This window comes from Humulus lupulus, chromosome 6 (genome assembly GCF_963169125.1).
Source record: "Humulus lupulus chromosome 6, drHumLupu1.1, whole genome shotgun sequence".
In the NCBI taxonomy this organism is placed as follows: domain Eukaryota; kingdom Viridiplantae; phylum Streptophyta; class Magnoliopsida; order Rosales; family Cannabaceae; genus Humulus; species Humulus lupulus.
This window is the reverse complement of record NC_084798.1, coordinates 120362607-120389443: the sequence shown is the minus strand read 5'-3', so window position 1 is coordinate 120389443 and position 26837 is coordinate 120362607. Positions and strand designations below refer to the sequence as shown.

The 26837-nt window shown below is 34.8% G+C and overlaps 2 protein-coding genes across 2 annotated transcripts; both read left to right on the top strand.

Moving 5' to 3' along the window:
* The first annotated feature begins 16292 nt into the window (after nt 1-16292).
* LOC133785417 (uncharacterized) lies at nt 16293-19504 on the top strand. The gene is made up of 6 exons (XM_062224656.1): nt 16293-16377; nt 16462-16819; nt 16904-17229; nt 17392-17741; nt 17934-18494; nt 19205-19504. Exons 1-6 carry the CDS (start codon nt 16293-16295, stop codon nt 19502-19504), a joined length of 1980 nt encoding a protein of 659 aa, XP_062080640.1.
* Nucleotides 19505-22726: 3222 nt separating this feature from the next.
* Nucleotides 22727-23712, top strand: LOC133785416 (uncharacterized). Its single transcript, XM_062224655.1, has 5 exons — nt 22727-22850; nt 22937-23143; nt 23229-23318; nt 23400-23507; nt 23599-23712. Exons 1-5 carry the CDS (start codon nt 22821-22823, stop codon nt 23710-23712), a joined length of 549 nt encoding a protein of 182 aa, XP_062080639.1. The 5' UTR covers nt 22727-22820.
* The last annotated feature ends 3125 nt before the right edge of the window (nt 23713-26837 follow it).

The window sequence follows — 26837 nt, the reverse complement described above, 5'->3', positions numbered from 1 at the left end:
TGATCACCCATTGACACTATGACTAGGTTTATCACTGAGGATCGTGCTTGGGACCGTTCCTTTAATTCTCTGCTCGGGATTCGAGGTAAGAAAACTGCACCCTTGTGGTTGTGAATGGGACTGAGGTTCCCAATATTTGAATAAGTGTACTATGTGTTTGTACAATTGTTATGATATATGAGAATGAACGACCTAAGTGTGTCGAGGCTGATGATATGCGTACTAAACACACCTTGGCCTAGGTGAGCCGGGGTAAGCTAGATAAATAGAGGGCTTGGTCTAAGCGTACCAACCCTGAACATTTGCATATCTAGATAAGTATGAACTTGAAATTATATGTTTACCATTGGTTAGTTTAATGTTCGTACTGTAACGACCCAAATTTACTAATAAGGCTTAAGGGCCTTGATTAGTTTCCCGGGAGGGCATAATTGGAATATATGTGATTTAATGATTTAAAGCATGTTATATGACTATTTGAATACTTGAGATGTATGACTATGTGTATTAGTATGCATGTAGGCCCTGAATAGGTTTGAAGGACATAACCGTATTTTTGGCCCGTTGCGGGCATAACTGTATATATGTGATAACTGTTGAGACCACATTATTATGTGGATATATCTGTAATCTGTGAGTCAAGACGATCCTAGTGAGCGAGTTAGCGGAAAAGTCACGGTGGGGATTTATACCCGGCTTGGGGCGAGCCTGGGGGTATAAATGGGAATTTAGTGAATATATTGGAAATTATTTGATATTGAGGAATATAATTGAAGATTAGTTAGGTATCGGGAATTAAGCGAAAAATATTAGAGACATTCGAGGAATTAGTCGGAATTGGGGTGAAATGACCAAAACGCCCTAGATGCACTTAAAGGTTTAAAATTAAAAGGGAGGGCATTATGGTCGTTTGGCTTGCAAGAGATAAGTATGCTGAGGCTTTATACTTAGTGGGAATTGTAGAAAAAGGTAGAAGGCTGAGGAAAGAAAGAAAAGAAGGAAAAGAAAGAAAAAAAGAAAAGGACGAAAAACAGAGCAGTTTTCTTAGGGTCGGTTGGTGATTCTCTTACCCTTTCTCTTCAATTTTCTTGGAGCAAAACTGAGAAGGGAGTTAGGTTAGGCTGAGCAACAAGAGTATTGAGCTAAACTTGAAAGGTTGGCAAGGGAATAGCAAGAACACATCAATATTTGAGGTAAGCCTTTAGAGTTTTCAGTTCCTGATTTGGTTAGCTTAAACTATGGTGTCTAAACTGAGTTGATGGGAACTTTAAGGGAATTCAAGCCAAGTAATTGGGGAAGAACAAGCTAAGGAGGTCAAGAAGTTAACTTGAAATCGAATTTCCATCAAAGGTATAAATTCTGAACTTTAAACTTTGAAGTTTTGACTGTGTTTTGCTGAATTCTGAAGTCTAGGAGTGACTATGGTGAATTTTAGGATTTGAGGTGCATGTGGTTATATTTTATGTAGTTATGATGCTTGGGATGAGTTAGACATGTTAGTGAGCCTGATTTTGAGTTTGGTGAAGGTTTGGGGAAGTTTTGGTTAAGTTTGGCTCGGGGAAATCGCATGAAGGGAAAATGTGGTGTTGGCAGTCTTTGCTAGCCTTTGGGCGTTGTAGCGCTAGGCCAAGCTTGCTGAGGGCATTTTGGTTCTGTTTGTAGCGCTGTAGCACCCTCCAATGAGCGCTATAGCGCTACCCTGTCTTCAGAAAGGGATTTTAGGGTTATTTACAAGGGTTTTTGACCAAGGGTTCGGGGTTCGATTCCACCACCTTATTTGGTGGAATTAGGACTTCCTGAGGGCTCGGGATTGGTCCCGAGGCTAGGTTATGGACTTGTGGATTTCATTGAGCAAAGCTAACAAATTCAAAGGTAAGAAAACAGTACCCGGTTATATGTTTGTGATGGGACTAAGAGCTCCCGATATCTTTATAGTGTCAATGATGGTATTATGCCATGGGACATGTGATAGCGGCCTAAGGGTGCCGTACACAATATTTGCGCACAGGGTGCGGCTTGGCCACTGGTAGCCGAGGACAGCTTAAATATTCACTGAGCTCGGTTTAAGCGGGCCGGAGTCAGTGGGATAACGGAGCGTGCGGCCTGAGGGCGCTAACCCTAGTTATCATTTGTGAATTGTTGTATAATATGAGTTGATATGTTTGGTATGCTGAATACTTGGTTATTCTGAATGTTTAAATGGTTGAGAACATGTTTATGGAACATGTGATATTGAATTATCTGTTGATTGCTTATGCTCTGTTGTTGTGTTTTCTTGCTGGGCCTTGGCTCACGGGTGCTACGTGGTGAAGGTGAAGGCAACGGCAAGTTAGACCAGTCCTGAGATGGAGAGCTGTAGGGTTGAATGTACATAGCTAGTTGTTCGGTCGCCATGACCGAGGTGTGGATCAGGACAGAGGTTGCCTAATTGTCTGTTTTGCCTTAATATGGCTAATACTGTATTTAATTCTTGAATCTTTTGTAAATGGTTTTAATCTTAATATTTTTGGGATCCCATGTAAACAAGAAATGTTTCTTTATAAGAAATGTGACTTTTGAGACCAAAACATTTTAACCCTAGTTCCATTATAGTTTCAGAAACATGTTCTTAATTAAATGACTTGATTAGCAAGTCTAGCAATTTTATAAACACATAGTGTAACGGTCTTGGCTATCCAGGGCGTTACACGTACTCTGTTATATAATTGAACTGGTTGAGTTAAGGCTGATTGAATTCCATTGTTACTATATGTATTTGTTGTTTATGGTTTCCTTGCTGGGCCTTGGCTGACGGGTGCTACGTGGTGCAGGTAAAGGCAAAGGAAAGCTGGACCAACCATGAGTTGGAGAGCTCTGGGGGCGAAGTGTACATAGTAAGCTGCTCGTCTGCCATGACCGAGGAAAAGTGCAGGGACAGAGCCCTAAAACTTGTGTTTTGCCATTAGAGTGGCTTTTGGTTGTATTATCTTTTGGAGATTGTAAATTATCACTTATACATTGTTTTTGGGATCCCACGTATTAAACATCAATTTAAATGATTATTAGCTGTTTATGATCAAAATCTTTTAACCCTAATATGACGATTGACCTTAGGATCACATTTTTGTTCAAATGACTTAATTAGCAAGTCTTGCACTATTTCAAATACACAGTGTAACGGTATTGGTTATCCAGGGCGTTAGAACTTGGTATCAGAGCCGTCTAGGTTAGGGTTCCTAAAAACTGGCTTGGCATGTACACTCACGGCTAAAGACAAGCTCGACTTACGGTTTGGTAAATTGTATACATGGAATTACATGCTTAAATGTTTGAATGAAATAAATGCTTTGTTGCATGATTAATAGGGAGCATGGGATACTAATAGGGCCTGGCCCTTGACTGTTGTGTGAATACGATGAGGCGTGCTAATTAGCATTGCTGCTGCATGTGAATGGATGTTGAAATGCTTGTTTTCATCTTGATTGAATATTGTTGGTTGTGTTTCAATGGTGGATTATGGAAAGACTGTTAACCTATCATCATTGCTTGACTGCCGAGTGATAAACGAGTTTTAGGCTCGTTTAGGTTTAGTTTTTATGAAGGTTTTCATTAGTTTAGGGTTATTTTATTGCATAATTACGCTCATTTTTTCATGTTTCAGGTTTTTCATTCTAAGATGATGAAAAGAGTGGAATGAAGTGAAAGTTGAAGAAAATGGAGTTATTTTGGAGAAAATTACATCTTTCGGGAGCAATATGTTCGAATAATGATTGTGTAAATAGCGCTACAGCGCTAATAATGTAGCGCTACAGCACTAGAAAAGGGGAAACTGAAAGTGTTGAATCTGTAAGTAGCGCTACAGAACGAGCGCTGCAACGCTATCGACGCAGTTTTGAGATTTTTAGCCACATTTTCAAGGACAAAACGGTCGTTTCACTTGGGAGCCTTAGAAAACTATTTAAGGGGAATTATTCTACGAATTTTGTGGGCCATTTTAGATTTATAAACCCTAGATTTAGAAAAGTCTGCTATAATTAGATTTCTTTTCCTGACTTTTTAGATTTTTCTCTTCATTTGAATTCTTTAAGTTATTTTCTATGAATAATTATTTGAATTTATTTTCATTATGCTAGATATGAACTAAATCTTTTATCTGGGGATTAATGTAGTCACTTGAATTTCAATTTAATTTTATTATGATATTCTATTGATACTTCTTCTTTATTCTAATATATATAATGTGTGTTTAATGTTAGTAAATACTTGATCAATATTTACTTGATTTAATGGTTTTGATTCAAAATTTGAAAGATGAGAATTGAATATGCTATCATTATATAGACATAGGTTACATATTGGACGAAAGTACCTGTATGACTTGTGTAGTAATTAGGTTTCCATGCTTAATGCCTTCTATATGTTTAAGTTTATCACAGAGATGTATAAAGCCTAAATATAGGCTGAGATCTTATATCTTGAAAAAGAATAGGAATCGATTATGTTAACCTGCTATTAGAATAGGAAGAACATATTTAGAATTGATTAGTAAAATTAATAGAATGAAAAATTGATGAAATTAATTCCTAGGCTTTTTATTATTGATTTTTAATTATTTGATTCATTATTTTGCTTATAGTTATTTAAATTTTGTTCATAGTTTAGAGTATTCATTTTAATTTTTAGTTATTCATCTAAATTTTAATTCACCAAATAGAATTTGAAAATCAATTATTGGTAATTGGTTAATAGTCTTCGTGGGAAAATCTCTGTTCTTACAAACTTTATAACTTGACATGACTACGTATACTTGCGTACAGATTTCACAGATCACCAAGTCATTGATTGCAGATAAACTTGGATAGCTATGTGTCCAAGGCGATCAATATGACTAGTCGACACAAAGGTTGAGGCTAGAGATGATGAGCAGGGCCAGAACCCTCCGTCAGTCCCTGAGAACTGGCAGCAGATACTTGCTGATATTGAAGCCTGATTACAGAGTCAAGAAGAGCAGATCTGTCCCTTGAGATAGCAGGCTCCGTTAGGGAGTGCTGCACCTATTATGCCACCGGCTGTGGCACCAGTTGTACATCCACCTGAGGTTGGGAACAGGTGGGAGCCACTTTATGAGTGGTTTAGGACACAACATCCTCCAAACTTTGAGGGAGGACCAGATCCACTGAAGGTTGAACAGTGGACGAGTATGATTACCTCCCTCTTGGATTTCATAAGGGTAGAAGGTAATGACAGTGTAACGCCCTAGATAACCAAGTGTAATGCCTTGGATAGCCAAGACCACTACACTGTGTACTTTTAAAGATGCAAGACATGCTAATCAAGTCATCTGATTAAAAATGTGTTACAGAAACCATTAATGTGCTAGGGTTAAAAGGTTTTGGTCTTAAAATGTACATTTTATATAACTAAACATTTTTACACCTGGAACCCAAAAAGAAACAGCGTTCAAAAGTCAATTTACAAAATTTCCAAAGTTTAGACAACCATTAGCCAATCAAAGACAAAACAAACATTTCTGGTTGTCCTGTTCCTATTTTCCCCTCAACCGTGGCGGCTGAGCAGCTGATCATGTACATTCTGCTCTCAGAGCTCTCCAAATCAGGGCTATCCAAGCTTGCTCTTTCCTTTACCTGCACCACGAAGCACCCGTGAGCCAAGGCCCAGGAAGAAAACATATCGTATTACATAACAAGCAACAATATCATTTAGATAACCTTTTACGCATGTTTATGCACCTAACATACCATAGTAGTCACAAAGCATGAAGATTCAACCAAAGAATCAGATAATCATCACCCAGCTATACAACATAACAATCCACCAATCAATAATAACAAGAAAATCACATAATAGTCAGGGTCGACACCTTAGGTCGCACCCTCTGTTTACCCCACTGACTCCGGCCCGCTTAAACCGAGCTCAGTGAATAATAAGTTGTCCTTAGGTAATAGTGGCTGAGCCATGCCCTGTGCGCTAGTGTAAACTTTGGCACTCTTAGGCCTGTGGTTTACTATTTACATGTCATAATACCATCCTTCCAAAGCATACAAAATAGGGAACCCTTAGTCCCATTATAAATCCATAACCTGGTGCAGTTTTCTTACCTTTAGTTCCCAAGTGCACGGACTACGAGCCATGCCTCTTGAGCTCGATCCGATCCCCGAGCCCTAGCTTAGTACCTAGTCACCACCAAGATAAGGAATACCATCAATAATCATAAAAGGGCTTCTAGACAAAGTTCTGGTCTCCGAAACATTGAACTTCACCAAACATGGTAAAAGATTCAATCCTGAGCACCCTAGGTTAAATTCCCACACCTAAAACCTCAAAATCTAAAAATATCTTAAGGGCCGCGGCACTAGCCACCCATGCCGCGGCATGGCCCCAACCAGAGGCTCCCCCACGCCTAAAACAAGATACGGGCCGCGGCCCTACTCAGACCATGCCGTGGTTCGCCCTACTTCCTCAGATTGCATCAGCTGCAAAGGGCCGCGACTCACCAAGAACTATACCGCGGCCCGACCCCTTCGAACCCAGAAAAACCTCCATTTTTTACTCTCCAACCTCACCCAAAACCATCCAAAATCACCTCAATTCCACAACTCAATTATGCTAAAACTTCCCACATGATTCCAGCAACACAACCCAGCTGAAACCTAGACTAGAAACCCATCAAAATCCCACTTCAATCTCTGAAACTCATAAACTCACGAACACTATAATCAGCCATAAAAACTCAGAATTCAAGCACTAGATCACGATTTGGTGCTTACCTTCTCCGATGGACCAACTTTCTAAAAGATTTCTAAGCTAACTCCCAATTTCCAAGCTTCAATTCTGCCCATCAATGTCAAAATTCACAAACACTTCAAAACCCAGTTATGAACATAGAATTTAATCACCACACATCACGATTACGTCTTACCTCAGTTCTTGATTGAATCCTTAGTCAATCCTTGAGCTAATCTTCTAAATTCCAGCTTTAATCCTCTGAATTCCAGTCAAGTTCCTCTAAGTTTTTCTGTGGTTTTCTTTGAGAGAGAAAAGGGAGAAAGAGGGAAGGGTCGGTTTACTTATGTTCTACTATTTCCTAATGTTTCTTTAGTCTATCCTTAAGTGATTAAGTTAATCCCAAGGCTCGAGGTACCGGAAACGTCCCCGAGGGCAAAATGGTAAAATTCCCCAATATTCCCACCTAGACTTCCTAACCTCAAATATATCTCCAATTATTTATTTCCATAACCTGATAACCTAAATAACCATCCAATACCTAAAATTTCCCTTGACTTTCCCAAAGTCAACTATTAAGCCCCGTTGTGACTTACCCGCTAACTAGCTCCCTTGGATCGCCTCAAGTCGCATGCTGCAGATTTACCCACATAGTAATGTGGTTCTCACATATAACATATAATCACATTAACATTGACTTAACCATTCAAGCATTTTTATCATATAACCATGCATTAAATCAATAAATTCACACATAAACCAATTACGGCCTCCCGGCACACTAATCAAGGCCCTTAAGCCATATTAGTGATTTTGGGTCGTTACACCAAGACTGTTACACTGTGTGTTTTTAATAGTGCAATACTTGCTAATCAAGTCATTTAAATGAAAATGTGATTCTAGAATCATAAACGAGTTAGGGTTAAAATATTTTGGCCATAAACAAACAATTTCTCATTAAAACAAATGTTTGGTGCATGGGGTCCCAAAACAGGGTTTAAAGAATAGTTTTACAAAATTCAAAAAGTTATATACAATCAAGGCCACTCTAATGGCAAAATAAACATTTTAGGTTTCCGTCCCTGTACAATCCCTCAACTATGGCGGACGAGCAGCTAACCATGTGCACCTCACCCCCAAAGCTCCCCAACTCACGGTTGAACCATCTTACCCTTGCCATTACCTGCACCACGTAGCACCCTTGAGTCGAGGCCCAGCAAGAAAACCATAACACCATAGCATAAACAATAACGACAATCAAATAATACACAAGAGATAAATCAGATATTCAGCAAGCCATAGTATACACATAATTAGTGATGACAATCACGCCAGTTTATCATCCAGGTATTCAATAGGCCATAAATATCAGATTAACAATAATAATCATATCATATTTATCATACAAAACTCAGGGTCGAAGCCCTTAGGCCGCACCCTTTCTTTAACCCACTGGCTCTGGCTCGCTTAGGCCGAGCCCAATGTTTAAACCACTGACTCCGACACACTTAGGTCGAGCTCATTGATTTTTTAGCTAACCTCAGCTACCAATGGCCGAGTCGCGTCCTGTTTGAAATTATCAGTTCTGACACTCTTAGGCCATTTATTTCATGGTCATATGGCATATCATAATCATACGACAATTGCATGCATATACAGGGAGCAGTTTTCTTACCTTTAATTTTCCGAGCGGAGAAGGTGAAATGGTTCCGAGCACGATCCTTAGCTCCAAGCCTTGGCGATAAACTTAGTCACAATCCATAAATGGTACTTCAATGAGTTTAAAATCCAAAGAACAATCCCGGGACCAAACCAACTCTCTCGAGACCACTAATTCCACCAAACGAAGTGGTGAAACCGCCCCCCCGAGCAAAAACCCTAAAAAGTACCCAAAAACCAAGTTTTGGAAGCTGAGTAGCGCAACTTGATGGGCGCTATAGCACTAGAGTCAGAGAATCTAGCCCCTAGAAATGCCGCCTAGCGCTGTAGCATTCCTAACCTAGCGCTATAGCGCTGATACTAGAGCTTCAACAATTCTGGGTTTTCTCTTCGAATTTCCCCAAACCAAAGCTCCAAAAATTCATCCCTGAAACCCTCCAAACCCAAAATTGACCACATAAATACACTCTACTCATCAAAGGAAACAAAACCTGACCAATTTTTTCCCAAATACTCCTACAAATCCCCAAAACCCAAATCCAAGCTCTCAAGCCCTAAACACCATAAAAACATAGTAAGAACTAAGAAAATTCAGAGATAACTTTCAGAATTTTACCTCAGATGTGACTATCTTCTCACAAGCTTCAACCTCCCATTTCTATGCTTAAGTCTCAGCTAAACCCTCCCTAGTTCCAGAGCTTCAACTCATCTACATGCTCCAAGCTCAAACTACTCAGTGAATTCAAAGTCAAAACCTTACCTAAAATGATGGCCTAAGCTTGCCTGAATCTTTTGGCTGTCCTAAACTTGCCTTCCCTCAGGTTGACCCAGCTGAATTCCCTTCCAAAACCCCAGCCTCAAGTCTGAATTCTTCAGCCCCTTTTTCCTAAGTCTTAAATTTCACAAGGGAGAGTGAAAGAGAGGGAGTACGTGAGAGATGAGAGAGAGTGAGCTGAGAGATTTCTGTTTCCTTCCTTGAGTTATTCTACAATATTCTGTTTTGTCCTAATAATGCTGAGTATATCTTTTAATAGCCAAAAGACCCATTTACCCCTCTAAGCTTATCCATCTTTCAAGGGTGCCTAAGGGTATTTTAGTCATTTGTTCCCAATTCCCATTAATTCCTCGAGTGGTCCAATTATTTACCAATTAAATCTAGTCATCTAATTACTCACCAATAAGTTACCCAATGTCTAATAATCCCTGATATATTTTCTAAATTTCCCGAAAATACCCCCAGGCTCCTCCGAGCCGCGTATAAATCCCGCCGTGACTATTTCACAAAACTGCTCACTAGGACCGTCTAGAGCCATATACTGCAAATATATCCACATAATAATGTGGTCTCAACAATTTATCACATATAACTATATTTATGCCCTCAACGGGCCAAAATTAAAAATATGCCCTTATAAGCAAAACAGGGCCCACATGCATATTTATACTCATAAACATGCATTTGAACATATCCATACAATCATACATTCATGCATGCCACAAAATCATGCATTTAATAATTTATTCACATATATACCAATTATGCCCTCCTGACACACTAATCAAGACCCTTAAGCCTTAATAACAATTTTGGGTCGTTACAACTATCCCCTCCTCATTACAATTTCGTCCTCGAAATTTATTCGAACACAACAGGTACTAAATCTCATACATCTTACCATAACTTTAGAGTCCAATTCTTTACCTTTTTATCATTCAACAACTCTCTTACTATAGTGGCAATCTTGTTCCATAAGATCTTATCTTATAACTATAATTTCATTAGCCTTTCCTTGCACAATAACTTTGCAGAAACCCCAGGGTGATCTTATCTCGTCAACAATCTTTTTCCATCTTGTCATTGCCACCACCCACACCAGGGTAAGGCTAACTTGTAGGCCCTTGGTCTAATCCTTGGTACGATCTCAGGATCCTTCTCAAATCAGAAATCCAAAAAAAATCCTTCTTTCTTTCTCAAGGTATCATACCCTTTCTTGTCTGTAATGTTTGGAGAAATACAAATCTCCCATCCTAGAACTTCGAGTTCCGTTACTTGAAACTTGCGAACTCTTACGTCCTTTTAGATAGGCAGATACTTCTGCCCTAATAATTATAACAACTTCATTGGTTTCCCCCCGAACCAATACTCAATCATGATACTCATTATCTTTCATATCCTTACTTACAACCAGTACTTATTGCTTTCTATCTTACCACATCTTATGTCGAGTCACCTTAGTCGTAATCTGGTATTCATCACTATCACTGTTCATCAAGGGACTATATGTTTCTTATTATCCCAAACACTTGCACATTCAATGCATAATTCTTTAAAATAACCATAAACTCTTCAGGTTGCCACTGTATCTGTATACAACCATTAATTCTAGGTTCCAACCTTATTCCCTTCGTTCTCTATTTCCTTTCTAGAACTTGGAAAATTTAAGGGTCTCAATTCGAAACTATCAATTATCATGCTACACCACCCGTTCACACGAACCAAAGTGTGTTAACTCAATCTTCTGAGTTGCAACCTTCCATATCCAATCATCTTACTTGTAGTCTAATGTGGTCCATTCCTACGATCCATCCACTACAACAAATTTTAGTATATATTACATTAAAAAATAACATATATTTAGAAGTTCTATTAATGGTGGGTGATTAAAAACACACGGAATATTTTGGCGCCATATGAATAAACCTCAGGCGCCAAATGAAAAAAAAAAATTGAGTCTCATCTGCCAAATTTTAATCCCTAAATCTAAGTTACCCAAAAAAATTTCTCTCAGCCTCCATCTCTCACTCTCGTCTCGTCGCTTTCTCTGCCTCACGAAGTCACGCTCCAGAGTGGAGCTCTTTCGTGTCTGCCTCACGAAGTCAAGCTCCACAGCTCTTTCGTCTCTGCCTCACGAAGTCACGCTCCAGAGTGGAGCTCTTTCGTCCCTGCCTCACAAGTTCTTTCTCAGCCTCACGAAGTCACGCCTCACGAAGTAACGCCTTCCAGAGATCTATCTCTACCTCACGTCCACTATCTTAGGTTCATTTCTCTCCTCGGCTTACATCTTTTTTATGGAACGATACCATATGATTCATCCCTGATAATACAAATTGTTGGCTGAATGTTGTAGTTGATTTGCTTACTTTTGCTCCTCTCCTTTTCTTTTTCATAGCTCTAGTTGATTTGATAAAAACCCATCTTTGATAGAAACAAGATTGATATGCAATTTTACAATATTTTAAGTCAAGAGAAACAGCTATGAAGATTATAAGATATTGTTATGTTCAATGGTTTAGCTTTAAACCAAAGTATTTTAAAAATTCTCATATACTTAGCCTTAAAAAATCAGCATCTTTTCAATTAGTTAACTACCCTCTTCAGGAATATGATATAACCACTTTAATCTCTAGCTTATGATGATAATGATGACGGAAATAAAATAAAGAGCAAATAATCAAACTGGGGTTTAGGTGTAAAGTACAATTTAGTGGGGTCGTTTTGTTTTTAACATGGAATGATAATATAGCATCATAGATAACCAAGAACACCTACACATTTGATCATAAAATGAATTTTATTCATAACTATGTAGATGAGAAATACCAGCTGCATTGGGACAGCTTCAAGCTCTTACTGTTCTTAACTTGTCCAACAATGCTCACACTGGGAAAATCCCATCTTCTATAGGTGACTTGAGGCAATTAGAGTCATTAGATTTGTCGAGGAACAACCTGATTGAGTCAATTCCAACCTCACTAGAGCAACTCACCTTCCTTTCATTCCTAAATCTATCATTTAATCAGCTGGTTGGAAGGATACCAAAGACTAATCAATTTCAAACATTTTCAGCAGATTCCTTTATTGGTAATAAAAGACTTTGTGGATTCCCTTTGATGACAAAATGCTTGGATGAAGTGGGAATTGAAACTTTGTTGCCTAATACAGTGAAAGACCATAAGAGCATTGATTGGAATCTATTGAGTGTTGAACTTGGATTCGCTGTTGGGTTTGGTATTGTCTTTGGGCCGCTTTTGTTCTGCAAGAGATGGAGGGCATGGCACTATAAATGTGTTGATGATATTTTTTCTAGGTTCTTTCCCTCAGCTGTATCAAATAAGTGGTTTCTATGGACAAAGAGTTGATATATTAAAATATGATAAGTGAGCTACTTTGTATTTATGATAAGTGAGTTACTTTGTATTTTAGTCTGGATAATAAGATATCCGTTTCTCTATTTGAGGGTTCTGTTTGTGCCGATTGATGTAACAATTCTAGTACTGAATTTGTAGATATGTTAATCAGCTGAAGAGAATTATAAAGGCATATCTTAAATTATTATTTTAGCAATTCTGTGTGAGACACTACAACATAATTAGAATTGTTTAACTATTCATTGCACACTTAATATAATTTGTTACTCAATAATCATGATTAATAGACCAACTACAACTTCAAAAGATACCAATGTATTACCTTACGTTCCAACTACTTCCTACAACAATACCATCAGTTTTCCATATTTTAATGTCGAAAGACCATATTTAGCCTGTTTCCAACCCTTTTTTGTTTTTTTTATTATTATTTAAAAAAAAAAAAAAAGTTAGTGAAAGGGACCACACAGATGGAATGAAATGTTCAAGCATTGTATGAGCTTTTAGGCTCCTTGGTTTTCTAACTTGAGCAAGCTTTCATCTCTATCTTTGATGATTGCTCCAACGAGAACTTCATTTTTTTTTCTTTTCATGGCTTTTCATTTTGTCATTCTGCTAGATTTCGTACATGGTTGAATTAGCATGTTTTGTTGATTATGAATTGAAAAGAAGATGCTATCTTATAAGCATTTTGTTGTATACATATATGTAAATTGACACCTTGACAGTTTGTACCATGTTTCTGCATGATGTTAGTTTGGCTTCCCTTTATATGATTGTATTTCTTACTACGATTTGAAACATATGAAGAACCTATGTTATTAAACCTCTCCCATACAATTCCCAATGTCTGAAGTTATTGTAGAGAAATCTAGATCAGTAAAGAAGATAAAGACAAAAGAATATGAGAAAAACTAAAAGCCATATCTACTGAAATTGAAAGTAAGACCTGAACTTTTTCCCTACAAGTAAAGTATAAACATAACCTTGATGGATTTTTCATATTTGATCTCTAAGACAATTAGCATAATGTGAAAATTTGTTTTTCCTACTTGACTAGGCATCTACTAATTTGGTTCTAATATAATATGGCACACTCATGAAACGAAGCTGACATATAGTTGAGTCAAGTCCATAAAACTTGTTTTTACATTAGTTAAATTATAATTAATTAAGGTAAGTGATGTTTTAATTTTCAAAGCCAATTCTAGGTTCCAAATAAATAAAAACTTGTGCTTGTTTTACCAATTTTCTCACACATTACAGCTAGCAACTAAATTTTCTTGCCATATTTGGTTTTTATTTTTTGAAGTCTTGTATATCATTTTCAGTGCCTAGTCTAGTTTTCACAACTTTACTTAATTACAAGCATTTTTTGTCATAAAAATATAAAAAGTTATGCAAATTTGAATCAAACAACACAAATCTAAACCACGCATTTCGTTATATAATTAATTATCATGCCATCATACCTGAAATCTACTCAACAATGGGGCTGCAGTGTATAATCCAGTCGCCATATCTGATATATCAAAAGAATACTATATATACAAACATGTACATGCTTTATTGTCTATGGTATGAGGTTTTAGTAGCACAAGAATGTTGATATTTTTTTAATCAATGATCATTTGAGTATGTAAATAATATCTATGTCTTTGTTCATGTAATTTTTATTTTGATCTTATAAGCATGTTGTTCTATCAATATGAGATAATTGTGACATAACTTTTTGATTTATTGGGTTCTCTACACAAGTTTCTAAATTTCTTTAACTCTCTCAGAAATTCAGAAAAAAAGACAAGCAACTTTAGGGGACTCAGGCATTTCTCATATTTTCATCTCAGGTAGGTTTGGTTCATTTGGCTATTTTTTCACTTTCAAGGTATTCATTATTGTAGAGAAAATGTTGAAGATAGAACAAACTTTCATGGATTAATTGATAGTTTATTAATTGGTATGTACTTTTTCTTTCATTTTAGTGGCTTCATTGGATTTCAAATTAGAGGGAACTTTATTTGCAGCAGTTTGCAAGAAGTATGTTCCCTTTTATTTTTGTTAAAATATTTTGCAAATGTTAGAGGAGTTTGAATATCTTAGATATTCATCCATAGTGAAGTAGGTTATGAGATTATTATTATTGTGTGTTGCGGTGATAACGAAAGGTTGAGAACTTGTGTGTATTAATGAAGTAGGTTCTGAGAAATTTGTGTGCTGCGGCAAGATAAGGAAGAAAACTTGTGTGTTGTTTGAATATTTTGAATTGATAATGATTGATGGTTGGTTAATAAATATGGCTGGAATGTTTTCTGATTTTCTCTTAGTTATTCGATGTATATCTAAAAATCTTCAAAAACCATAGAAATTTGAAAGTAGAATCCAAACCCATGTGGGGAAATGTATTAGAATAATTATAGAAATAGCTTCTTGCAATTCAAAAACTTGGGTAATAAATGTAAAACATTTTTTAGTGCAAGGCCAGTACATAAAATTTTTTAGTTTGAATATATACATCAAAAACCAAATACAAAAGAAAGAGTAACATCCCATTAACAAAAGTACTATTTATGAGAAAAGGAAAAAAAAAACTCAATTGGAATATGATACAAGTTCTAGGCAACATGTAAGTGGTCACAATAAATATATTGACACCACTGGAGCTCTCATGAGCACAGAAGATTAAAAAGTATCCCAAAAATCATGTTGTTGCAGAATGGCAAACTTAAAACTATGTTGTTGCAGAACCTAAACTCACCCTGTTTTAATAACCTGTAGCAATATGGAAATGAATAACATTATATATTTATAGTTATGCCAAATAATGACTTTCCTCAATTATGAGAAATGAAAACAAGTTACGTTTGATCATTATTCTTTACTTTCTTACTATTTTAAAATTTATTGATTTGATGTCTTTTCTCTAGGAAAGAAACCAAAACCAATATGTAATAATTTGAAATGATCTCTTTACCTAATTGGTAAGTCATAATATAATCGAACACCCAATATCACATATATCACTGTTCTTCAAATTATCATAAAGCTGGGCCATCCCCTACAACATTGCAAACAATCATTATCAATCTTAATATTTGCTCCCCCATTAATGTCAAAATAATATTGCATATCTATATCTTAGAATACATATTTAACTAGTTTATATTCAAAATGCTTACAACATGATGAAACAAGTTATCATTTACTCATCATTCCTATTTCTCTTTTTCTGCCATTGCAAAGGAGTAACTTTAGCTCACTCTCCAGCCCAAGCTCCATCAAAACCCATAGCTAAAGCCCCAGCAAAAGCTCAAACCTTAACCCATTTAGTAAGCTCAAACCTTAACACAATTCTTACTGTTAGTAGCAAGGTGGTCAATGTTAATTAGCCTTCAATGATATCCTCTTATTCAAATATATATATAAATATAAATATATATTTATATCAAATTGGAAATGCCAGAATTATCTTAAGTTTAGCAATAAGACTAAATAAACAGCTTAAATTCATTTCTAAACTCAAAATCAAGTCATTTTAAAAATCAAATCATATAGTATATTTTGGTTGATACAATTTTGTATTTACCATTACATAGACTTATCAAAATTTTGCTTTTTGTTGGTTAGAACAGGACAACTAAGTTGGTGATCATGTTGGATAAAAATTGCCTACGCTTCAATAGGTAATAAGAATTAGGGATTTAATTAGTGCTAGCTTAGTAAAATTAGTAACTTACTATATTTGTTACTAATATATTATAAATATGAACTTGTCTTTGAATTGTAGAGCCTCAGATGAGTATAGAGAAGGTGCTAAGAATTTTGTAGAAATGTCAGAAAAGTTGGCTGGTTATCCAGAAAAGTTATTGTGTCCATGAAAAGTTTGTCGAAACTTAAGTCACCAATGTATTAACATTTTGTATGAACACTTAGTCATTTATGGGATTGATCCAACATACAAAATCTGGTTTCATCATGGGGAAGAATTATCAAGAGATGATGATGTAGAGACAATGGAAACCTTTGATTCTTACAACTTGTTTAGGGCTACAAATATTGATGGTTGTGATTTTGAAAGTCATCTAGAAGATCATGATGACACTTTTATGGAAAAATTAGAAGATGCAGACACTCCATTATATCCACAATTCACTAAATATACTAAGTTATCGTCAATTGTTGCACTGTATAAGCTTAAAACTACCAATGGATGGTCTGATAAAAGTTTTGATGAATTGTTAAGACTTTTGAATGATATGCTTCCTTTAGATAATATGATCCCCAAGTCTATGTAAGAGGTTCAGAAATTTCTTCAATTATTTGATTTAGGATATGAAAAGATTCATGCGTGTGTTAATGATTATTGTTTGTTTAGAAAAGATAAAGAAAACTTGCAAGAATGTCCAACATGTGGAACTTCACGTTGGATGTCAGATAAGCTGACTAAAAAGGTTCGACATGGTGTCCCGGAAAAAGTTTTAAGGTACTTTCCTATAATCCCTAGGTTGAAACGGATGTTCATGTCTAAAAGAATTTCAAAGGAATTAAGATGGCATCACAACAATAAAAGTTGCGATGGAAAAATGCGTCACCCAGTGGATTCAGCAGCATGGGAGCTAGTCAATGATAAATGGCCATCATTTTCAAATGAAGAGAGAAATATTAGACTTGGCCTTTCCACAAATGGATTTAACCCATTTAGTAATTTAAGTTCTAAGTATAGTGTTTGGCATGTATTGTTGGTCATGTACAACTTACCCCCATGGTTGTGCATGAAACATGAAAATATTTTATTATCAATGTTAATTCCAGGACCTAAACAACCTGGAAATGATATTGATATATACTTAGAACCCCTCGTAGAGGACTTGAAATTATTATGGAATGAGGGTGTTGATGCTCATGATGCATTGGACAATACAAATTTCAAGTTGCGGGCTATTTTGATGTGGACAATCCAAGATTTTCCAGCATACAGGAACCTTGCTGGTTGTAAAAATAAGGGATGTTTCAGTTGTCCCCTATGTGGTTATGGTACTCATTCAGAGTGGCTAAAACATAGTGGGAAGTTTTCATATCGAGGTCATCGGAAATTTCTTAAAGAAGACCATCCATTTCAGAGTAAAAGAAGTTGGTTTGATGGAGAAGAAGAGCATGGAAATCCGCCAAGAATCATGAATGGGACTACAATTGTTGAACACCTTAAAGATTTTGTGAATGTTTAGGGAAAATCCACTTCAAAGAAAAGGAAACAAAATGATTAAAAAGAAATGTGGAAAAAGCGATCCATATTTTTTCAGTTACCTTATTGGAAGGTTAGCACATTCTTAGTACCTAAAAGAATTTTGTATAAATTATTGTTTTTGGAGGAATTTCATTAGTTATTTCTTTTGCAATTTTTTTAGGAATTGTATGTTCATCACAATTTGGATGTGATGCACATAGAGAAAAATGTTTGTGAAAGCATCTGTAATACATTGCTAGATGTTGCTGGAAAAAGTAAAGATGGACTAAAAGCTCGCTTGGATTTGCAACATATGGGTATTAGGAGTGCATTACACCCACAAGAGAAGGGGACTAGAACCTATCTTCCTGCAGCTTTACACACACTATCAAAGCTTGAGAAAGAATTATTTTGTAAAAGGTTGTTCTCATTGAAAGTACCTGATGGATATAGCTCAAATATTCGAAATTGTATTTCAATGGAACAATGCAAGCTCATGGGCCTTAAGTCACACGATTGCCACATTTTGATGCAACAATTACTACCGGTGGCTATAAAAGGATTGATGCCATTGGGTCCAAGAGATGCTATAATAAGATTATGCACGTTCTTTAATCGAATATGTCAACGTGTTCTTGATAGAGAAAGCATAATGGCATTAGAAAATGATGTTATTGAAACTTTATGCTTACTAGAGATATTCTTTCCACCATCATTTTTTGATGTCATGATTCACTTAGTGGTTCATATCGGACGAGAAGCACGGCTATGTGGACCAGTTCAATTTTGATGGACGTATCCATTTGAGAGGTGAATCACTAAGACTTAATTGTTTTGTTTATTCTTATTAGTTTATGTGAACATTCTATTAGTGATGAGCAATTGTGTGATTAATAGACGCATGAAGATATTGAAAGATTATGTCAGAAATTGAGCAAGGCTTGAAGGTTGTATTGCAGAGTGTTATCTTGCAGATGAGTGTGTGAATTTTTGTAATGAATTCACTGACCATTCAATTGAACTAAATACAGAAGAAGGTCGAAATAAAGAGTAGTCAAATGATGTGATACTTGAAGGTCATCCAATTTCTAGGAGGAAAGAAATTATATTGACAGATGAGTTATTAGAAATTGCACATTGATACATTCTGTTAAATACATCTGTTGTGGAGCCTTTTCTAGAGTAAGTGTCTGATATTAGAAATTTTTATTTTTTATATTAAAAATTTAGTAATACTAACTCATTGGTCCTATAAATTAGGATTCACCTAGAGGAGTTGAAAAAAACAAACAAAATATATGAGAGAAATAGTGGATTACATTGGAAGAAACATATACAAACTTTTTCAATATGGATGAAGGAAAAGGTAAATTAATGCAAACTAACTGGTTCATATCAGTTGTTTTAAATATCATTCAGAAAATTAACAATGTCATACTATTATTTGTATAGGTTCCTATGCATTCCTCAACTTGTGATGAAACTGATTTGTTGAAATGGCTAGCATATGGACCCAGAAAACATGCTGCTTCTTACACTAGATATATTATCAATGGTCAAAGATTCCATATACATGACATTGAGAAGTCCACACAGAATAGTGGTGTCTCAATTGAAGCTACAACTATGTGTAGATCTAGTGCCAAAGATGTATCTCAAGTTCCTAATTTAGTTTCATACTATGGGGTTATAAGGGAGATAATCTTGTTAGAATACTATATAGTTCAGATTCCAATTTTCAAATGTGATTGAGCAAATGTCCCTAACGGTGTTAGGGTGGAGGATAGTCTTACTTTAGTTAATCTACACCAAAGTCAATGGTCTGTTGGTAGAGACCCTTTTATTTTAGCCTCACAAGCTAAACAGGTCTTCTACTCAAGAGAACATGATTCTTCCAATTGGTAAGTGGTGATTAGGGCACCCCCTAGAGGTTTTTATGACATGGAAAATTATGATGAGTAAGAATTCATGCCTATAATGTCTGAAGTTACTGAATCTAGGTTATATAATGTAGTGGAAGATGAACAATATGTTAGAGATGATTGTGAGGGTATAATAGTTTGATTATTGTTGTGTTTTTTGTAAATTGTAGAAGATGTTGCACTTGACATTTAAAGTTGTAATCAATGGAAATTTTAGTTTCTACTTCAGCTCATTAATTGGTTGTTTCTTATTTGAGTCTTTTTAGCGAAGAACTCTTGAAAACATATGTCTTTTATTTATTTACTTATTTTTTGCTGGCAGTGGCTAGTATATGATAATTAAATTTTGCGAAATTTGAGAAAGCTTTGGACATTCCTGTCAATAAAACTTCCATTAGAACTACAAAGAGCCCTAGCAAAGAGAGACATTAAGGAGAAGAGAGTGATTCTAGGGCCAAGAGAGAATTTGCAAAAATGAAAGGCATCACATGGGCCCAAAATCCAACATTCACCTTCAAAATCTAACATATATGTATACAAGACAAAATTCTGGATATATAAACTGCAATAAGTATAGTTGCAATTTCATTAGCACTCACCTCAGTGATTGGAATAATAGGATCTGGTTGCATTTCCCACCAATCATAAGCAGCAACAGAGTTGAACTCATCAACAAATTTGTTAAAAGCATCTTCATACTTGCTGCCCAAAAAGGATTGTAGCATAAATGTGAGACAAAATAAAAAGATTAACAAAATACTAACATGATTATGTTTCCAATCTTACTGGCTTTAGAGCATGACGTGCCATTTAACCAAAATGTGTTACTAAACACTGCCTTATACAGAAATCAGTTCATAATGATTGTTATGGTAGAAATAATATTATTTTACAGAAAGAAAGACCAAAAATAAATCTTCAACTTAAAAACTGTGGAATATAAATACTTATGGGTTCAAATCAAACCATTACACTATACTTGTCAGATATATGGGTTCAAATCATACCATTACACTATACTTGTCAAATCAAAACTGTGGAATATAAATACTTATTGGTTCAAATCAAACTGTGGCATTCTATACTTGTCAGATATACACTTATAGGAACCGAAAATTCTACACAAAGATTGTCATCTGAGCCATCAGTATCTTTATATGTGCCAATAGGGCATTCCTGTAAAATTGTATAGCAACTAAATAAAATTTATGTAAAACACAATTCAACTTGTATAAGTAGACTAAGTGCTGGCACTAAGAATATTCTCTTAGTCAAGAAAACAACCAAATGGGAGTTTCATCGCTTTGATTCAACATTCAAATAATATAAAACTTGAAAAATCTCCTCAATTCTAGGTACCCTACTTTATATTTCATGGAACTTGTACTACCCTGATTTCTAGTGATTATAAAGGAATAATAAAGGGGAAGAAGAATGATTTTGCTGGCCAAAGCTTGAAAACATATGTCTTTTATTTATTTAGTTTTTGCTGGCAGTGGCTAGTATATGCTTATGCATACTTATTTTTCATTTTTATTTAGTTAATTAAATTTCTACTCTGTACTCTCTAGACGTGCTTTTTTGTAACAAATGACCACTTTTAGTTAAAATAAATTGGATATCATCTATTCCAATTTAAGCATATTTAAATTAAATAATTTTTGTTTATAGGGGAGCATGTTACAAGCTTTTTTCAGTAGACAGTAGTGAAATACCAAATTTAACTGATCTCATAATAATATTTGAAGCAATTAAAACTAATCATATAAACTATTATCAGTGATTATTTTTCATCTATTCCAGTGATTATTATATAAACTATTATATAATCACTGATTATTTTTCATCTATTCCAGTGACTAATCATATAAACTATTATGAGTGATTATTTTTTGTTGGCAGTGGCTAGTATATGCTTATGCATACTTCTTTTTCAATTTTATTTAGTTAATTAAATTTCTACTCTGTACTCTCTAGACGTGCATTTTTGTAACAAATGACCACTTTTAGTTAAAATAAATTGGATATCATCTATTCCAATTTAAGCATATTTAAATTAAATCATTTTTGTTTATAGGGGAGCGTGTTACAAGATTTTTTCAGTAGATAGTAGTGAAATACCAAATTTAATTGATTATTTAAACTATTATTTAAACAATTTAAGCATGTAAAAATTCTACATTTTTATAGAGTGGAAAAAGTAAATATAAAATAATATGAGGATAAAAGTGGCAAAAATGATGGACCAAGAGATGCTTATCCGCTCTTTTACTATTAGTATGACACTTTGAATTTTTATTTCTTTGATGCCAAGAATGACTGTTTACTTCTTTCTTTCTGACTTTAATTATAAGTTTTTTTTTTGTGATAATTGATAATTTGTTGTTATATATGATTTTTGTAACTCATCAAAATTCATACTAATTATAGAAACAGCTGATCAGAAACTAGTCAAAGAGTTTGCCAAGTACATACCTACAGGAAAATTAGTTAAACTCCTCAATGAAAAGAGGAAGAGCTTTAGACTAAATTTAGAAATGGATAAGGTTGTTGAAGAGAGATATACTAAGGATGTGTCTCCAAAGAAAAAGACACGTAGAATGATTGTAAGAAATGACTCTTCTGATGAAGAAGAAATACCCATCTCCCCTGTGACAAGGAGATCTCTTAAAAATCTATTTGAGGTTGAACAACCAATAGACTCTCTTGAAAAAATAGTGAGACCACCTACTAATGACCTAATTTCTCCATTCTTAGCTTCAATGACAGCCACTAGGGGATCTATTAAAATAGTGGTTGAAGTTGAAATTAATCCTTCAAATGACCATGCCATCTCACCAACAGCCACAAGAAAATCACAACGCCTACAAATCCCAGAAAACCTAAATGAAACAATTGTTGAAAACTTGCCAGACGAACAAGAACTACCTGAAGAAGTTGTTGCACCTATTACCCAAAAGAGAACTAGAGGCCCTAGTAAAATGAATTCTATTGCAATAGAAAATGATGGTCATTTGGAAGTTAAGTTTAACTAAAAGGGACAACCAATCGGTGCAACATCAATATCTTTGTCTTCATTTTTGGGTGCACTTGTTAGAGAAATTGTACCAGTAACGATAAAAGATTGGAGGAAAATTCCTCTAGGAATGAAAGAGGTCTTATGGAAATCTATTCAGGTATATATATTCAGGTTTTATGCATTGAACATGAAATTTGTTGAAATTCATTTACATTAATACTAACCTATTATTATTTTTACTAGGCAAGATATAAGGTTGACAAAGATTGGCAAAAGAACTATATATTCAAAAGTATGGCAGATCTTTGGAGAGCTTCACAATCAAGGCTAGTTACTAAAATAACAAAGGCACCAAATGAAGAAGCAAGATTGAAACTAAAGCCTGATAATATTAAATCCATGAATGGGTGGAAAAGTTTTGTTAAGGAAAAAAATAGTGCTGAGTTTAAGGTATTTTATTCTTAACATCTTATAACCAAATATATTTATGATTAAAATTTATATTTTAATGTCTCTATTAATTTTATATTCTTAGGCTACAAGTGAGAAATTCAGAAAAATACGAACAAAGCAACTACCCCACACTTGTAGTCGCAAAGGTTATGCAAGATTGATTGATGAATTGGTAAAGCCAAACATATTTACAATTGTTTTATTATAGAATTTGGTTTAGATATTTTTTTAAATTATTTTGTTATTTTGATAGATGATACATAGTGAAACCAAAACACCACCTTCTAGAGTTGATGTTTGGACCAAAGTACATAAGAAGAAAAATGGCGAACCAGTAAATTTAGAAGTGGCTGAAGCATTTGTATACACCTTGCCCTTTCAAAATCATGTGACTTTAGTTTTAACTTACTCGTTTGTTTGAATACATTTATTGATACTATTTATTTTTGAAGGATTTGGTTGAAGAATATAAGAAAGATCCTGCTATATCTTCAACTACAAGTGTTAATGAAGACATCCTCACAAAAGTCCTTGGTCCTGAAAAAAATGCATACATGACCGTCTGATGAAGATAGAAGGTCAATGCAAAGATTTGAAAGACAAAATGCAACACATGGAGCAACCCATTGTTTCTTTAATGAAAAATCAAGTAAGTATTTTGATGCTGAAACTATATTTTCATGTGGCTGAATTGCAATAATAACAAAGATTCATGTTTAATTTTTTTGTTAGTCTTTACTTTTGTATTTTTTTTAAGTTTGATGTTGAATTCGTGTCTTTCTATCTTACTTGTAATTAGAATACATCTACTCAGAGTGAGGAGCAATCAAATGTCATTGTTCTATCAAATTCTCATGTTCATTCCACTCAGGTAATTATGATACTAATTATATGAAAATGATAAAATCTAAAACATATAATAGTCAATATAAAATCATTTACTGCTGCTGAATTTGTTTTATTGATATATTGTTAGAGTGTCAAGAGCCACACATTTGGCTCAAAATGCAAAATATTAGATTGGATTGGATCTGGAGAAATTATTGCAGAAGGTTATTTTATCTCAAGTGACCCAAAGGATGAGGTTCACCATGTTCCTCTTGGGCCTAGTGCTATGAAAGTGGGGATAGATCTTGTTAGAAAGAATGATGCATTTCTGTGGAGGCCGTCAATAGTTATGTATACTATAGAAGATGCTATAGGTAGTATAATTGCATGGCCAGCTAATAAAGTTATAATTAGGTAATTAACTTTTTTTATGTACTCTTTTAGTTACTATAACTTTAAGTTGAAGCATTACTTATTTTAATTTTGTTGTAGCTAAGCAAATGGACTCACAACAAAGACAAGTGCACAAAGGATGATGAATTGAAGGATGGAGCAAGTTTCATGCATGGTTTACTTTTGTGTATCTTGTAATGTTTCTATTTTTCATTTTTGAAGTAAAAATTGTTCAAGATTATAAAACTTTATTATGTTATGCTTTCAAACTTAAGTTAGAACTAAGATCTCATGAAGTAGACACATTCATGGTTTGAATTAGTTATTGTTTAATGTAATACTTATGGTTTATCAATCTATTGAGAATTACATTTATATGATTAATTTTGAATTTTTTTTTTATCAAAATACAATAATGAAAATCTTTTAATTAAAAAAAAACCATATAAGTATACTTATCAAAATAAAATTTAAAATTTTATTACTATATGTTATGATTTAAAAACATATTATAAGCGTAAAAAATCGTTATGGTTTATATAATATGACAAACTAAAAATGTTATCAAAATAATCAAATGTAACAGTTGAGAAGTGTTATGAAAAAAGTATAAGATTAAACTTCAAATTTATAACCAAAAGCTGGACATTTATAGAAAAGACTGGACTTTTAATAACAGGGGCTATGTTAGCATTTTCAGAAGCGTTATCAATAGTCCCGGTTAGCAGTTTTTAAGTGTTATGAATACTGTTTTTTCTTGTAGTGATCACTATACCATTCTACCTTTCAATGTACGAATTTCAAATCTTATCATCCATATAAACTTCCTGGTTACAATATACTTAAGGAGGTAGTACAATGTTCATTTAGGATCTTCATCTCAACTCTAGATTCCATCAGATCACTCGTCCGACCTTCATCTCTTAATTCATACTACGATGGTATGACTCTTAACCATTCTCGTAAGTTCCTTTTTCTAAATTTCATTATCCACAGAAACATATATCTATCCATAACCAATCACAGGTGCTATATCAATCTCAATCGTTACCTTGTCTGACCTTACTGTAATCCGGGCATCCTATCCAACTGGCACAAACCTTCCCAAGTAAAAGATCAGCTTCCAAATTAATTTTTCCCCTTTTACAGTCAAGGGTTTTCTAACATGAATCACCCCTTAAGTCTCATTGGATCTTGATCACAGGGTTATTCCTTTACAAATAACTTGTGCTCAAATCCCTTACGCTATGCATTCACCGTTAACAAGGTGTTTCATGTATACCAACCATGATCCCATTCTTTCACCTACCACGAGGCTCAAACCATCATCCTTTCAGTCTATATCTGGGCGCGTCTAAGACTTTGATGCACCGCTTACAGTTTCATGTTTTAAACAAAGACAAGGACCTTCACATTACCCTTCTGTATCCATCCATTACACACAGATTCCTATACCACGGGGTGTTAACCAATCCTTATTCTGTCTTCTAAAAATCTAATACAAAATTATCCATTCAGTCTAACTTTATGTTCCTCTGCCATCCCAACCTCTGGTATAGCTATCTTCAAAGATACTTCAGGTGGTAGATGACATGTCCATCGATCTCATTGTGCCTCTTATCCCTCAAACATTCTTCAGTAATTTCATTGTGGCTTCTGATTGAATCTTTTCATACTTGATCCCTTCTCTTCCTATAGCGTGACCTTAAATACCCTTGGAGACATGGAAGCTAACACCTTCTAGAGCCTTACCTGTGACCCTGCTTCTTCAGTCTTAGTATCATCAGTGAAGTAGTCATTTGCATTTTGCTTCTAATTGGGAAGTAGTTCAATGCGTCCTTGATGAACCTGGATGTGACTCATTCATACCATTCCTAAAATCTTTGCTTGTCGAACTTACCTATGTTGTTGAAGCATAAGTCGGTTAAGAACCTTCACTGATAATCCATCACATCCCACTTGGTACAAGTAATAATTCCTAAAATATCTCTTTCCTTGATCCTCAACTAGTAATACCCAGATCGAAAATCAATTCCTAAATACATTGTCCTTTCTTGTAACCGGGCATTTAAACTCTTCATCCTTAACAGGCGATGTCAATGAATCCCACGATATGAGGCTTCATCTAATCCATCCCTAGGTTAAATACTTCTTCAATTGAACCAGTAATTCTTTCTGCCAAACTAATACCATTCTTCATAATGCCCCTCATACCGAATATGTCCATAGCCAAAATCTAAAGCATACCCAACCACTCCTTACATACCCATCTGAATCCTTACTAACCAATTCAGCTTCCATTTGGTCCAACTAATATACTATAAGTGATGTCCTCTACAATCCATGGTTATCCTTTATCTAACAAATTAGTCCACACTCAGGTCCATAACAAGGCTCTCATATGAAAAGCTCTTTCACTTTCATTACGAACCTCTTTACTACTTGTATTCCAATTCTTCTATTAGAAGTT